This window comes from Alnus glutinosa, chromosome 5, assembly GCF_958979055.1.
Source record: "Alnus glutinosa chromosome 5, dhAlnGlut1.1, whole genome shotgun sequence".
In the NCBI taxonomy this organism is placed as follows: domain Eukaryota; kingdom Viridiplantae; phylum Streptophyta; class Magnoliopsida; order Fagales; family Betulaceae; genus Alnus; species Alnus glutinosa.
The window spans coordinates 26734214-26748753 of NC_084890.1; the positions used below are offsets into that span (position 1 = coordinate 26734214).

General features: G+C 36.5%; 2 protein-coding genes across 2 annotated transcripts; both read right to left on the bottom strand.

Moving 5' to 3' along the window:
• Window positions 1-10346: 10346 nt before the first annotated feature.
• LOC133867885 (uncharacterized) lies at window positions 10347-12569 on the bottom strand. Its single transcript, XM_062304655.1, has 5 exons — window positions 12333-12569; window positions 12124-12255; window positions 11815-12022; window positions 11543-11597; window positions 10347-10536 (listed from the first exon to the last, which is right to left on the bottom strand). Exons 1-4 carry the CDS (start codon window positions 12459-12461, stop codon window positions 11554-11556), a joined length of 513 nt encoding a protein of 170 aa, XP_062160639.1. The 5' UTR covers window positions 12462-12569; the 3' UTR covers window positions 10347-10536; window positions 11543-11553.
• LOC133869182 (uncharacterized) lies at window positions 12569-13213 on the bottom strand. The gene is made up of 3 exons (XM_062306138.1): window positions 12855-13213; window positions 12668-12773; window positions 12569-12594 (listed from the first exon to the last, which is right to left on the bottom strand). Exons 1-3 carry the CDS (start codon window positions 13059-13061, stop codon window positions 12569-12571), a joined length of 339 nt encoding a protein of 112 aa, XP_062162122.1. The 5' UTR covers window positions 13062-13213.
• Between the last annotated feature and the right edge of the window lie 1327 nt (window positions 13214-14540).

Sequence of the window (14540 nt, forward strand, 5' to 3'; positions counted from 1 at the left end):
ACCTAGAAAATCTAGCATTCTCTCTAGGTTGCAGCACCAAAAAGAATCAAGTAGTTATTCTTATGAATTCTGTGTTATATGTTCTGAGCTGAATTTGCTTTATATCTTGTCCTTTGTGGTGCAAATAAAATTTTTACGTTGTCCTTCATGATACAAGTAAAACAAATTGGGTGCTGCTTCTTAGGGGGAGTGTATCAGATGAGGGTGGCTAGGCCCTAGTACCTTATAAGGATTGACTTTGATTGATCATTCATTGATTTTCTCTTTTGTTTAGAAAATCTGGTTGCTTTTTGTTATATCAGTGAACTTCATACCTTACTGAGAAAGTTTTCACATACACACGCATTGCGTGAGTTGAGTAATCTATTTTAATTTTCTGTCTACAGGAAAACTTTATGCTGATTGAACTCTAAACTCTCTTTTATATCTCTACATAGTTTTGAGATGCTATTTGACTGTTTTATCAGTTGATCATACATGCGTGTCCTGAAGCTGACATTAGGAAAATATTTTTTCTGCGATTTTTCCTTTAGTTTCGGTTTTTCAGTGTGAAGCGTCCGAACGGTCTCTCCATGCGTCTGGACGGATACGGCTCAAAAGGCCGGACGGTAAGGTTAAATGTTCGGACGCGCGCGGCCTGCCACTTGCTTATGTGGCAAGACGCATCCAGACGGGTTAGTGAGCCTTCCGGACGAGGACCCGACAGGTTATATGTCATGGACCCAACCTTAGCCGCCACATCCTCTCATTTTCTCTCGAAATTTTCTTGCATCTTTTGTCTTTTTGTGAGCTTTTCTCATGGGTTAGTGCATCATCTCAGCCTATTTTGTCCATTAGTGTTTTGTTAACTATTGGAATATTTTATCTTTTGGGGAATGTTTTTGAAATTATAAAATACATATTTGTGATATCTGTTGTGTTGGGACTTTATCTCTCGGTATTATTTTGGACTGTATTGTGTTATTTGTTGGTTGTAACTTTTTGAAAAGTCCATTTTACTACAGTTATAATGCCGGCTTTTCATTGGAACTAACAAGAATCTAATCGTTTTAGGATTATTATTTTTTTGGCAAATCTTGTTGGTTATTTTTGCAGAATCATGTCTGCTAGCAGTCCACAACGTAGAGTCCGACAGAGGACAGAAGGAGATTTGGCAGCCCTCAAGGCCAAAATTATGGACAAAGTTGTCATCACCGAGAGAAATGTTATTCGTGCGGACGTCATGGTGGCTTCTCTGGATAGTATCCATGAGATTATCCAGACCTACCACTGGGCCTGTGTTGTGCTCACCATGCTAGTCAGACTTTTCTATGCTAATCTCAAGGTGGTACAAGATGATGACCACGGGAGGGTTCTTCAGTCTTTCGTGGCCGGGCATATTATCACTGTTGATCCTCAGATCATCAGTCAGTTCATTCGGGTGCCAGTACTCCAGATTCCAGCCAGTCCATACAATGAGGTAGTGTTGCCTCCCTCTTTGGATGATCTCAGAGAATTTTTCCATGCTGTCCCTCAAGGAGAGGAGCGTGCCACTACCATCAAGATCGGTGCCCTGACTGCCCCACACCGCATGCTTGCCAAGATTATTCAACACAACCTTTGTCCCGTTGTTAGGCGCAGTGATCTGATCTTAAAGAGGGCTCAGTTTTTCTATGTCATCTGTCTTCGCTTGCCTTTCTGCCTATGCAAGCATATTTTGGAGGTTATCCCAGAGGCTCGTGATGAGGGCAATACCAGTCTCCCTTTTAGCTGCCTGCTCACTCATATTATTTTACAGTTAGGCATCGGTGTAGCTGGAGAGCCGAAGATGAAGATTCAGGATCCCATCAGCAAGCAAATGCTGATGAAGTCTAACGCCCAGCTGAGGCGTGATGATCAGGATGATGTTCCACCACCCCCTCCTATTTATGTCGCAGTACCTGATATGGCATCCTCTTCTCAGACTGCTCCGCCACCTGCTCAGTAGGATGCCAGTTATGCTTAGATTTTCTAGGCATTGGCATCTATACAAGGGGGTATGAGTTTCATGCAGCAAGAGGTTCACTCTATTAACCTCCATGTAGAGCAGAACCAGCTTGATCTCCAAGAGTGTCTAAAGTACCATCATCCTTTCAGCAGTGATGATGAGGATGATGCGCCTGTGACAGAGGCTGCTTGATTTTATGTTATGCTTGGTTGTATCTTGAGACAATTTGACTGTTCTTTTATTTGGATAATTTGCTAAACATTTTAACATCTTGGATTTTATTACTCTGTTTACCCTTGTCCTTCTGAGACATTTAGGGAGAGTAATTTATGTGTGGTTTTTCTCATTACTTTATTTTATCCTTTGTCCTTTTGTGACAAAAAGGGGAAGTAATTTTGATTTGGACCAGGATTGTATTTCTAAACCGGTCAAGTGATTTTTGTCCCAGAATGACCAAATGGGGAGTTTGTTGGTGTGTAATTGGCTACATTCTGTTGGACAAAATCTCTTCTATGTAATGATGCTTTTATACAGGGATGCTGATTTTATCTAGAGTCTACACTTCTGTTATGTGCTTTAAGAAGACTCTGTGAAGATTTCAAGGCAGTGAAATTTGGTTCCCTTGCAACCGTCCAGACAACGTGATATATCGTCTGGACACTCAACTGTCCAAGCATCATCCGTCCAGACGACGAGAACTTTCCTTCCGGACCTTCCTCTGTGTCGAGAAGCTTCGAATTGTTCCAACTTGCATCCGTCCGAACATCTCAGCAGCACGTCCGGATGCCACTCAGTGTTCGATCGCACAGTTGTCTGTTCAAACGCCCTATGTCTATCGTCCGAATGGCGCCTAAGTATTTTAAGTCAAACGCTCATTTGAACCTATAGCCTATAAATAGAGGTCCCTAGGCTTGAGAATTGTAAGAATTCGGTATTGAATTCTGTAGTGTTTAGAAAGTTATATTTTAGTGTTATTGTGCTGATCCACTCACTCTCAAGCCATTGCCCAGTGCTGTTGCTGTGCTGAACTGAAGTCTATCTTAAGGGTAGGCTGTAGGGTAAAGGATTCCATTGAAGACCCCTTCAAGTAGGTAACTTGGTTAGGAGACGTTCATGTTGGGTTACACGTCAGAGTTTAAAGTACGACCACTGCATAAGGGTATATAAGTGCTACTGCTTTGTAACTAGCTTTGTCTTCTAAATAGTAGATATCCTGGGTTTGGCTGGCCCGAAGTGGTTTTTCTCTTAATTGAGTTTTCACTTTGTCAACAAAATATCTGTCTCTTTATTTTCAGCATTGTGATATTTTGTTGCACACTTTTGCACACACTTGTTCAAATTAGAAGTCCTTTAATTTTCACCCTTCAACGTGTTTGTTGAAATTTAGTGCTTTGAAAACACAGCTTCTCGATCATGTCTATCGCTTCCGCTACGTCAAGGAGTATAATCTTTAGATGAGCATCTAGTCCAAATCCCTTCCTTTAATGAACCAATAGGTTATAGTATTATTTTTTACCTTTTTTTTTTTTTTTTTGGTGGAGAAGGTTATTATATTTTTCTTCCTTTAATGGATGACTTTAATATAAAATATTGAACCCCTCCCAAAATAAGTATTTTGCTTTTAAATTTTACAATTATTATGAAAAAATTAAAAAAAAAAAAAAAAAAAAAGGTTAAACAAACTTCTTTAGACGTGAAATTGGTGGAGAACTTTACTTATAACTCATGATCTTTTATCACTTTTGAAAAAAGGTATTCAAATTTTAAAAATTGTCAATTTAGAGTATCTATTTTTCAACTTTTTAATTTCAACCCTCCGTTAGAATTTTTCGTTAAATCCTATCAAAATTTTCAAAATATCCAACTTTTTTTTTGGAAAAAAAATTGCTAGGATTTAGATATTGGTCAGAATTTAACAGAATTTGCAAAAATGCCCATATTTAAATCTTTGAAATTTTTTTTTATTATTTTTTTTTAAAAAAAAATAGAAAATAGAGATATTAAAATTTTGATAGGATTTAACAAAAAATTCTAACGAAAAATTGAAATTACAAAAAAAATTAAAAAAAAAAAATCCTAAATTAACACTTTTTAGAATTTAGATATATTTTTTAAAAAATAATAAGAGATCAATAGTTATAAATGAAATTTTCCATGAAACTGGAAACGATAAAGTTGCCATAATTTCACAGGCCCATGTAACGTCCCTATTCTTTGAACATACAATTCTTCGGTGGCCCTCGTACGTGGCTTTAAGTTGACGTTGACCAACCGGAGCCCTCCGTCCATTTCCATCATGGCCCTCCCCATGTGCTACCATTTGGAATTTTGGGCTTATTTTTCTAGAGAAACTTCCTGCCCGATATTAAATTATTTATTTAATTATTATTATTCAGTGGTCTGACTTCTGAGGTTGTTTGAATTAATGAGTAATACAGAAGTAGACAAATGCTCTTAATTGGTTTTGTCTCGACAATTTGACTACGGCGTTCTGGGCCGGGATTTGCAGTTTTTCCTCGTTGTTTAATTTGTAACAATGATTAGGTATGTATGTACGAGTTTATTTTATTAAACAGAACATATGTTTCATTGTTATTGGTGTTGCTGTGACATAAAATGACAAATAAATTTTCATTTCTGTAAGTACGTAAAAGAAAAAAAAAAACACAGTTGAGACTTGAGAGGTTGAAGAAGCGGAAGGGAAGAAGGTAGTAGACAAGTTGACAAGGCAACCTTTTAATCTCTACAAAACGCACAATTTAGAAGTCTCAAAAAAGAGTCAAGAGTAATCAATAAGGGTTCGTTTGAATTTGCGATTTCAAAAAGTGCAATTTAAAATCACAATTTTAAAATGTGCGATTTGAAAAAAATGATTTTTAAAAACACAGTTAAGCGTTTGGCAAAATCGCAGTTTAGCATTTAAAATCGCAAATTAGCCTTTAAAATTCTGAAGCACCATTTAACCTGCGATTTGAAAAAACAGATTTTCTGCGTTTTCAAATCGCAATTTTTAAAAATGCAATTTCCAAACGATTTATATTCTGCGATTTGGTTTAAAATCGCACTTATTGTCTACGAAATCGCAATCCCAAACGCACCCTAAGTCTACAAGACTACAACTCTACTTTACATACTTTAGAGTAGAACAGCTGTAAGCCTGTAACAAGTAATCAATAAAAGTCATCAACTCTGCATCTCTAGTCCACAGTCTATGCTATCAATAAGTCATCAATAACTTAATAAAATAAAATTTAAAAAAAAAAAAGAAAAGAAAAAAAAAAAGAGAGTCAAGAGTAATCAATAAGTCTACAAGACTACAACTCTACTTTACATACTTTAGAGTAGAACAGCTGTAAGCCTGTAACAAGTAATCAATAAAAGTCATCAACTCTCTAGTCCACAGTCTATGCTATCAACAAGTCATCAATAACTTAATGAGAGGAGAATGATGGAACTCTTTATTTGAAGAAGTTTCTCTGTTTTGTGCCAAAAACAATATTGTTGTCCCCAATATGGATGATATGTACCAACCTCGATCACGGCAAAACGCTCAAAGCATGAAAAATTCGCAGCATTACCGCGTAGAGCTTTATTATACTATTATAGACATACAACTCCAAGAACTTAGCAGTCGCTTTAATGAGACGAATTCTAAATTATTACTTTGTGTTGCGTGCCTGAGTCCAGATGACTTATTTGCTGCTTTTAATAAGGATAATGTACTTCGTCTTGCTCAGTTTTATCCGAACGATTTTTCAACAGTTCAACTTATCACCTTGGACAACCAACTTGAAACATATATCATTGATATGCGTTCTAGTGAAGAATTCACAACACATATAGGGATTGAACAACTTGCTGAGAAGATGGTAGAAATGAAAAAAGATATCGTGTATTCATTGGTTTATTCATTGGTGGCATTGTCATTGATATGGCTTCTTCAGTTATTTTCCTTTTCCGTCTAGATTTGATTTCAGTCTTATATTTTTCCTAAAGTGGGTTTTCTTTGTCCCCATGTATTTCCATTAATTTGGAAATATCCGGTACTGCCCATTATTTCCTTATTATGTTTATTTCCAGCTTTAGAGGATTTTATTTCCTTTTGTAACCGTTAGGATTTTGCTATAAGTATGAGATGTTTGTAATAGAATCGACAGTTTATTAATAAGAATTCAGTTTTTCCCTTCAACGTGTTTGTTGAAATTTTGTGCTTTGAAAACACAGCTTCTCGATCACATCTATCGCTTCCGCTACGTCAGGGAGTATAATCTTTAGATGAGCATCCAATCCGCATCTCTTCCTTTGATGGACCAATAGGTTATAGCATTATTTTTTACCTTTTTTTTTGTGGAGAAGGTTATTATATTTTTCTTCCTTTAATGGATGACTTTAATATAAAATATTGAACCCCTCCCAAAATAAGTATTTTGCTTTTAAATGTTACAATTATTATGAAAAAAAAAAAGAAAAAAAAAAAGAAGGTTAAACAAACCTCTTTAGACGTGAAATTGGTAGAAAACTTTACTTATAACTCATGATCTTTTATTACTTTTGAAAAAAGGTATTCAAACTTTAAAAAATATCAATTTAGAGTATCCATTTTTCAACTTTTTTAATTTCAACTCTCCGTTAGAATTTTTCGTTAAATCCTATCAAAATTTTCAAAATACCCCACTTTTTTTTGGAAAAACAAATTGCTAGGATTTAATTATTGGTCAGAATTTCACAGAATTTGCAAAAATACCTATATCTAAATCTTTGAAATTTTTTATAATTTTAAAAAAAAAAGAAAAGAAAAGAAAAGAAAAACAGACATATTTTAGAAATTTTGATAGGATTTAACAAAAAATTTTAACAGAAAATTGAAATTGCAAAAAAATTAAAAAAAAAAAAATCTAAATTAACACTTTTTAGAGTTTAGATATATTTTTTAAAAAATAACAAAGAAACCAATAGTTATAAATGAAATTTTTCATGAAACTGGAAACGATATTAAAGTTGCCATAATTTCACATGCCCATGTGACGTCCCAATTCTTTGAACAATTCTTCGGTGGCCCTCGTACGTGGCTTTAAGTTGACGTTGACCAACCGGAGCCCTCCGTCCATATCCATCATGGCCCTCCCCATGTGTTACCATTTGCAATTTTGGGCTTATTTTTCTAGAGAAACTTCCTGCCCGATATTATATTATTAATTTAACTAGGAGTTTAATTGCACTTTATTTTATTAAACAGAACATATGTTTCATTGTTATTGGTGCTGCTGTGACATAAAATGACAATGAAATTTTCATTTCTGTAAGTAGGTTAAAGAAAAAAAATACAAAGTTGAGACTTGAGAGGTTGAAGAAGCGGAAGGGAAGAAGGTAGAAGGCAAGCTGACAAGGCAATCCTTTTAATCTCTACAAAACGCAAAGTTTAGAAGTCTCAAAAAAGAGTCAAGAGTAATCAATAAGTCTACAAGACTACAACTCTACTTTACATACTTTGGAGTAGAACAGCTTTAAGCTTGTAACAAGTAATCAATAAAAGTCATCAACTCTACATCTCTAGTCAACAGTCTATGCTATCAATAAGTCATCAATAACTTAAAAAAGAAAAAAGAAAAAAGAAAAAGGTCAAGAGTAATCAATAAGTCGACAAGACTACAACTCTAATTTACATATTTTAGAGTAGAACAGTTGTAAGCCTGTAACAAGTAATCAATAAAAGTCATCAACTCTTCATCTTTAGTCAACAGTCTATGCTATCAATAAGTCATCAATAACTTCAAAAAAAAAAAAAAAAAAAAGAAAAAGGTCAAGAGTAATCAATAAGTCGACAAGACTACAACTCTAATTTACATACTTTAGAATAGAACAGCTGTAAGCCTGTAACAAGTAATCAATAAAAGTCATCAACTCTTCATTTCTAGTCCACAGTCTTTGCTATCAATAAGTCATCAATAAGTTAATGAGAGAAGAATGGTGGAACTCTTTATTTGAAGAAGTTTTTGTGTTTTGTGCCAAAAACAATATTGTTATCCCCAATATGGATGATATGTACCAACCTCGATCACGGCAAAAAGCTTAAAGCATGAAAAATTCGCATTTAGTATTGTTGCTGTCAAGTCCTTTTACGTGTTATATAAGTCTAGGGTCTTCCTATTATGTTTGGTAGTAGTAAACCAAGTGTTGTAAATAGGTATTATGTGTAAGGAACATATCATTAAATAATTATTAAGTATTTGTGGTTTTTTTTTTTTTTTTTTCAGTTATAATTGGAATATTGTGATCTTTCTTTCTCGAATGGAGCTATTGCTTCTCGCATAGTTCTATTTCTTCTTGTGGTTTCTATCTGAATTTTGATGTCTCAAACCCTACTTTGTCAGAAAAGTACAAAATACCGTTTTAGATAGGCTGAGACCTCCAACTTTGCCACTGGCCTATTGTATAAAACGCCTGTTCAAACCATGCAAATTACAATATAATACGACAGTTTTATTTAATTACAAATAAAGAAATATATAGAGAGGAAACCTTTATAAATAGCATTTATAAGAGCAATTTATTTATTCCGAAGACGATTCTATATAAATAGCATTTATAAGAGCAATTTACTCAAAAACTCAGTTGTCTGTCAGTGTTATTAGGGCATGCATGTTATGAAAAGATTGATACCAAATTGCTTTTGTAAAAAAAAAAAAAAAAAAAATTACGCTTAATATTGTACATGGCAGTGAAACTTTACGTTTAATATTGTACTGTTTTTTTTTTTTTTTAAATGGCTTATAATATTAATTGTATATATATATTTAGGAACAATTTGAGTTATAAAATTCATTGTGCACTAGTAAGTAGTATGTGTGTACATGTATATATCCGCGTGGTTATTTATGATATCCATACTGCATCCGCAAAATGCGATAATTGACCTATTTTAAACGCTTTTAAAAATAATTTTGACCAATTTTTAGTCTTTTTGGCTTGTTTTGAAAATATAATGTAACACAAAAAATATGTAGAACCGAGAAAAAAAGGGGATAATGGATACGACCTCAAAATATTTATGGTAATCAATGCTTACAAGAAGCACCCTTATATTTTTAATCCATGATTCAATAAGAATAATAGTCAAGCCAACAAACATAAAATACACATAAATTACAAATCCAACATAAAAAAATAAATAAATGTGGTTATTATTCGCATCCGCACTTGCGGATAGTGTTTTTTTGCTATCTGCATGTGCTTGTGCATGTGTGGATAGCGGATGTGAACGGATATTATCCATTATTTGCCCGCATGTGCACCTCTAATAAGTAGGGGTGGGAATGGGGCAAGGTGGATTTTCGCAATTTTTGCCCCCGAACCCGCACCCTACGGGTTCCAAATTTCCTATTTGTGGCTAGGCTACTGTTCACTATATCCGCAAGGCCGCGGGTAGGGCGAGACGGGGCAGGGTGGGTATTCAGGGTTCCTAATCCTAACAAACCAAAAAGAAAAGGACAAAAGGCTTACGCTTTCCCATTTGTGAGGGTGATGACCGCTCCTTTGCTCGGCGTGAGGTGAACAAAGTCGAGCTCTACTTCGTCCCCTATCCAGAATCGTTTGCTCAATGCTTCTAGTAATTGTCAGATTTAGCAGTACTGAAAGGAAGGAACCCAAATTCAGCAATCTGCTCAGTGCTTCCGGTAATCGTCTGCTAGGCCAGAAGGAACCCACAAAGAGATGCATCGAGAAGGTTCTCGTGGCGTGCTTGCAAATAGGGGTCTTGATATCTTGGTGCAGGGAAGGCAAGAATGAGGGTTTAAGAAGATGAAGAGCGACGTTGATATGAGCCAGGGCTAGAAAACCCTAAGTGTCTATGTTTTAGGCAATTTCATTTGAGGGGTGAAGAGAAAATGAAGAGCAGCGCAGGTGTTAAAGTTTTTTAGGTGTTTTAGATTTTGTGTGGGGTAGGGCGGGTTGGGTCAGATGCCTGAGATTTTTAAAATCCTAAACTTGAGACCCACCCCACGCGCCTTGCACATTGTTGCAAAAATACCCGTACCCGCAACTTTTAGCCTAAAAACCAATTTTTTTGGGCCGGATTTTGAGAGTTTTGCCCACCCGTACTAATAAGTAACATCCATCTCTCGTCTTGAAAAGCGCTGGCTCGTTTGTGTGAGGTGGGGCAGCAATGTGGGGTGGCATGATTGGTTGAACGAAATCCAAATACTGGGAGAAAGACCCAAATGATGCAAGAGTTATTGGTGTGTATATATTATTATTATTATTATTATTATTATTATTATTATTATATGTATGAGAGAGCGAGAAAGCATATGTGTATGCATATGTATATAACAATTAAAAATGATCAAATCATCAGTATCATTAGCTCCACTAACACCAAGTATTAGAAGATATCTTTTATTTATATCACATAACTAGTGTAAAAAAGAAAAAGAAAAAAAAGAAAAAGAAAAGTGATTTAGCCCTTTTTCTGATGAATAGTAGCTTAGGTATTACATATTTCCAAAAATCTCCTTAAACTGATCACCATATGCATGTCGCTGCTGAAAAATCTTCTCATACGACCCGTTCGCCTGCATATAAACAGCCATTCACCAATAGGTCAATGTTATAATGCCGAGAGATACGTGACATGCAATATGCTTTGCCTCATAACCTATTCACTTGTTTCGTCGATCATATCATATATATACACTTTTGGGAGAATAATGTAAATTTTCAAAGAAACAAAGAAATGAATTTTTGTGTGATGTAAGCTACCAGTTTGAACTCCAAATTATTCACTCCTTAGCCAACCACAACTTGCCACAATAAAATTACTAATGGGTTTCGTATTTTTGCGAGACATTTTCGTATTTTTACACACCCAATTACCCAAATTGGAAGCCCAGGTTCTCATATGCAGAAACATTTACAATATGTCAAAAAAACAAAGAAAAGCGGGCCAGTGAAATTTTCTTCTTTTATTGTTTTTCTTCAAAGAAAACATAGTCGACAATCATTTGCACTCATAATAAAAATAAGTTTGGTTCCAAAGGAGCGAGGAGAGAGAACCTACGAATTTGATAGGGGGATGTGCTTAGGAGTCAAAGTTCTTATCCACAATCTACAATGTCAAAATTTCAAAGTTTTCAACATCTTCTGCAATAAATTAATTGAATATATTACTTCGGACCAATGGTTTAAATTAAAGTATCATGCACTTCAATTCCCTAATCCCTCCTTATTTTTCCATCATCCTTCCCCCCCGACTCCAATCTCAACAAAAGAGATTATTCAACAAATACCTTTTCTATGCAGAAAATAACAGCGAATGAGTGCCAAAAAAAGAAGAAATTGCTTATGGAAAACCAAGAATTTGTCCACCATAGCGATCCATGAGGATTATCCTTAAAAAGTATTTTAATATGTAGCACCAACAATGACTTTAGAGTGTCGTGCATCATTAATTACAACAATAAGATAACAAGCAATAATCAAAGAAATATATAATTACTTCAACTCACAATAACCAAATATAATTATCAGTTCAGAAAAATCAAACCATGCTTTCATGTCATGATCATATGAAGTACTAACCGTCGCAGAAATCAGTGACCTTTCCAATTCCATTTTTTCCCGTGAAAGCCTGAACCTAATTGAAACAAAAAATGAAAGCTGAAGATCATACATCTATAAAATTCACTTAAATTAGCAGTCAATATCACCAGCATGTTTTTCCTACAGTAGTCGGTTTTTATGATTTAAAACAAGAGATGGACTCAAAATATTCTTAAGATAAGCCACAGCGAATCGATTAACGCAACAAAGACAAACAATATTGTGAAGAATTAAACAAATTAATCCATTACCTCTCACTAATTGCACACACTCCCTGAAAGACAACGTGGAGATATTAACATCTATGGGTATCTGGCAACGCACCACAGCTTGATAGATCTTAGTCTGGCCACCATCAGCAAGATCCTTGGCCTCAAAGGTTACATAACACCTAAAAACATCGCAACCCTGACACATAGCTTTCAAAACCCTCACAAACTTCAGTTGAGGAGTTCCGTACTACACACAAAAGTCAAAATTAACAAATAATTATTGCGACTATTATTCCCGCATATGGAATAGAAAACTTCCCTCTTAAAAGAAAAGAAAGAAACACCAACCTTGGTGTTGTATGTGTCGATAGCATTATGCGAATATAGTATGCATCTGCGAGCGTTATCGGGAACATTTATATCCCACGGTTGAATTAAACCAAAAGCGACGACGCCAGGGAATGGGTCAACCTCAAAGCCCTGCAACGAACGAGTATTAAAGCAAGCTGCAGGCATACTGATAGGAGTAGTAGACCAAGGGAATTAATTTTACTTACACCACTGCTCTTAACTTGTTCACTGTAGCGGCGGTCTTCGTCCTCGGTCATTCTATGCAAAACAGAGAAACCATCAAAGAAATCAAAGAGGTCCACTTGTTTCTTTATGTTTTTTGGAAGAATTGTCATTTGCTTTTCGGGCTTGTCGTGGCTGATCTCGTCGGCATCGCGATTAGGGTTCAGAGCAGGACCCGAGGCAGGGCTGATTCCCTTTTGTAGTCACCATGAACAAATAATTATATATTGTCACAGAAAAAGAAGACTATTAACAAATAAAAATAAATAAAAATAAAATAAAAAGAAAAAGAAAAAGAAAAGAAGAAAGAAACACCAACCTCTGATGTTGTATTTCCTGATTGCTTGATCCGAGCATAGCATGCCCGAGCGGGCGTCTTCCAGATTTAATACATTGACGCCAGGTATGGGATCAATTTCAAAGCCCTAAAACAACGAAAGACTGTTAAAGCTGCAAGGCACAGGCATATATAGGCGTAGTAGACGAAGGGAATTAATTTTACTTACAGCACTCCTCTCAACTTGTTCATTGTAGCGGACGAGTTCGTCATCGGTCATTGGATGCGGATCAGAAATATCATCAGAGTAATCAGCCCTCGTTGGATGAATTGCCGTTTGCTTTTCGGGCTTGTCGTGGCTCCCGTCGGCGTCGGGATTAGGGTTTGGTGGATGGTTTTCATTAAGAAGGCTATTTTCTCCAGTATTCCGCTTCATCTTATCAATCTCTCTCTCTCTCTATCTCTCTCTCACTAGCCAGAAACCCTTTCGTAGCTTATGATGATCTATTTCTCTTCTATTTGTATTTTATAGCAGACGGCACGGCTTTTAGAAGTTAGAACCAGAAACCCTAGCCGCGCAACAATGCTTCATTGCACAAAGACAAAGTAAGACCTGTTGGAACTTTCTCTCTGGGGCGGTTACCAACGGTTAGTGGCAGTTTTTTTCTCTCTAGGGCGATTTTGAACCTTGGAGGAGAAAGTCGATTTTTCTAGTCCTCTTGAGGACTGAGAAGACCATCTCGACTTGGTTTCGAGTGCTGTTCTTTTGTTTGGATCACTGTTGGTTCTATTTGTTTTGTTTCGGTTTTACTCTGTGCAGAGTTATGGATGATGCGTTACCAAATCTATGGAGAAAACTTTCTCTCTCGGAGGAGGAGAGTCTGGAGGTGGAGGGGACAGTGTTGGGACTAGAAACTATGGAAGATCGAAGCCAATCCTGTCTAGTGGGAAAGTTATTTGCTGACCGTATTATTGGAAGGGACATTATAAAATCTACGTTGATTAGGGGGTGGAAACCTTCTGGAACCACTATTTTTAAGAGTCTTGGGCACAATCTGTTTCTAGTGGAATTTGAAAATGTGTGGGATAAATCTAGAGTGCTTGAAGGTAGACCGTGGATTTTTGAAGGGAATTTGTTTTCTGTTGAGGACTATAATGGCCTTATTGCACCTGACAGAATGGAGTTTTCGAAGGTTTTGTTTTGGGTTCGTATGTTTCACTTGCCGTTAGCATGCATGAATGAAACAATGGGAGTAAAAATAGGAAGCTCGGTGGGAGAAGTGGAAGAGGTAGATACAGATGTTGATGGTATTGGATGGGGGGAGTATTTGCGAGTGCGTATAAAGTTGGATATTATGAAGCCATTGGCGAGGGGACGAGTTTTGAAACTTAACGGGGAATCATCATGGATCGAATTCCAGTATGAAAGATTGCCTACGTTTTGTTTTCGTTGTGGAGTTATACAACACGGAGCAGGGGGGTGTTCCGCCAAATACAGGGCTTTTTTTCCTACAGAGTCCTCGCAGGCGCAATTCGGTACCTGGTTAAGAGCGTCTCCTGCTTACAAACGGCATGGAAACGGTAGAGGTTGGACTGATGTCATACATGGTTCCCCGACTACTGCCTCTGGTTCAGCGAGAGGAGAAGAAAGCCAATCCGGGGCTGACAGTGGTACTGGTATTCAGCGTCATATTGAAAAACAGGCTACTGCAGAAATACACAGGGGTTATAGTCGGTGTTTGGCGGTGGAGAAGGTGGCCACAGGAGGTTGCAGTTCAGTGGAGAGATCTATTATACCTTCACTTGCGGAAAATATGACCGAGTATAATGGGGATGCTATCCTGCCAGTTCAGATCAGTCCACAGAAGGGGGACTTGCTGAAAATGGAACCATTGAAGATAAAGGATAGTGGTAG

What these genes read in the sequence shown, in the direction of transcription:
- LOC133869182 (XM_062306138.1), bottom strand. Translation starts at nt 13,061, where the DNA reads ATGAAGCGGAATACTGGAGAAAATAGCCTTCTTAATGAAAACCATCCA. An exon ending in AACAAGTTGAGAGGAGTGCT is followed by an intron (nt 12,774 to 12,854) that starts GTAAGTAAAATT and finishes TCGTTGTTTTAG; the next exon opens with GGCTTTGAAATTGATCCCAT. An exon ending in CAGGAAATACAACATCAGAG is followed by an intron (nt 12,595 to 12,667) that starts GTTGGTGTTTCT and finishes ATTTGTTAATAG; the next exon opens with TCTTCTTTTTCTGTGACAAT.
- LOC133867885 (XM_062304655.1), bottom strand. Translation starts at nt 12,461, where the DNA reads ATGACAATTCTTCCAAAAAACATAAAGAAACAAGTGGACCTCTTTGAT. An exon ending in AACAAGTTAAGAGCAGTGGT is followed by an intron (nt 12,256 to 12,332) that starts GTAAGTAAAATT and finishes CGTTCGTTGCAG; the next exon opens with GGCTTTGAGGTTGACCCATT. An exon ending in GTGTGTGCAATTAGTGAGAG is followed by an intron (nt 11,598 to 11,814) that starts GTAATGGATTAA and finishes TGTTTCAATTAG; the next exon opens with GTTCAGGCTTTCACGGGAAA.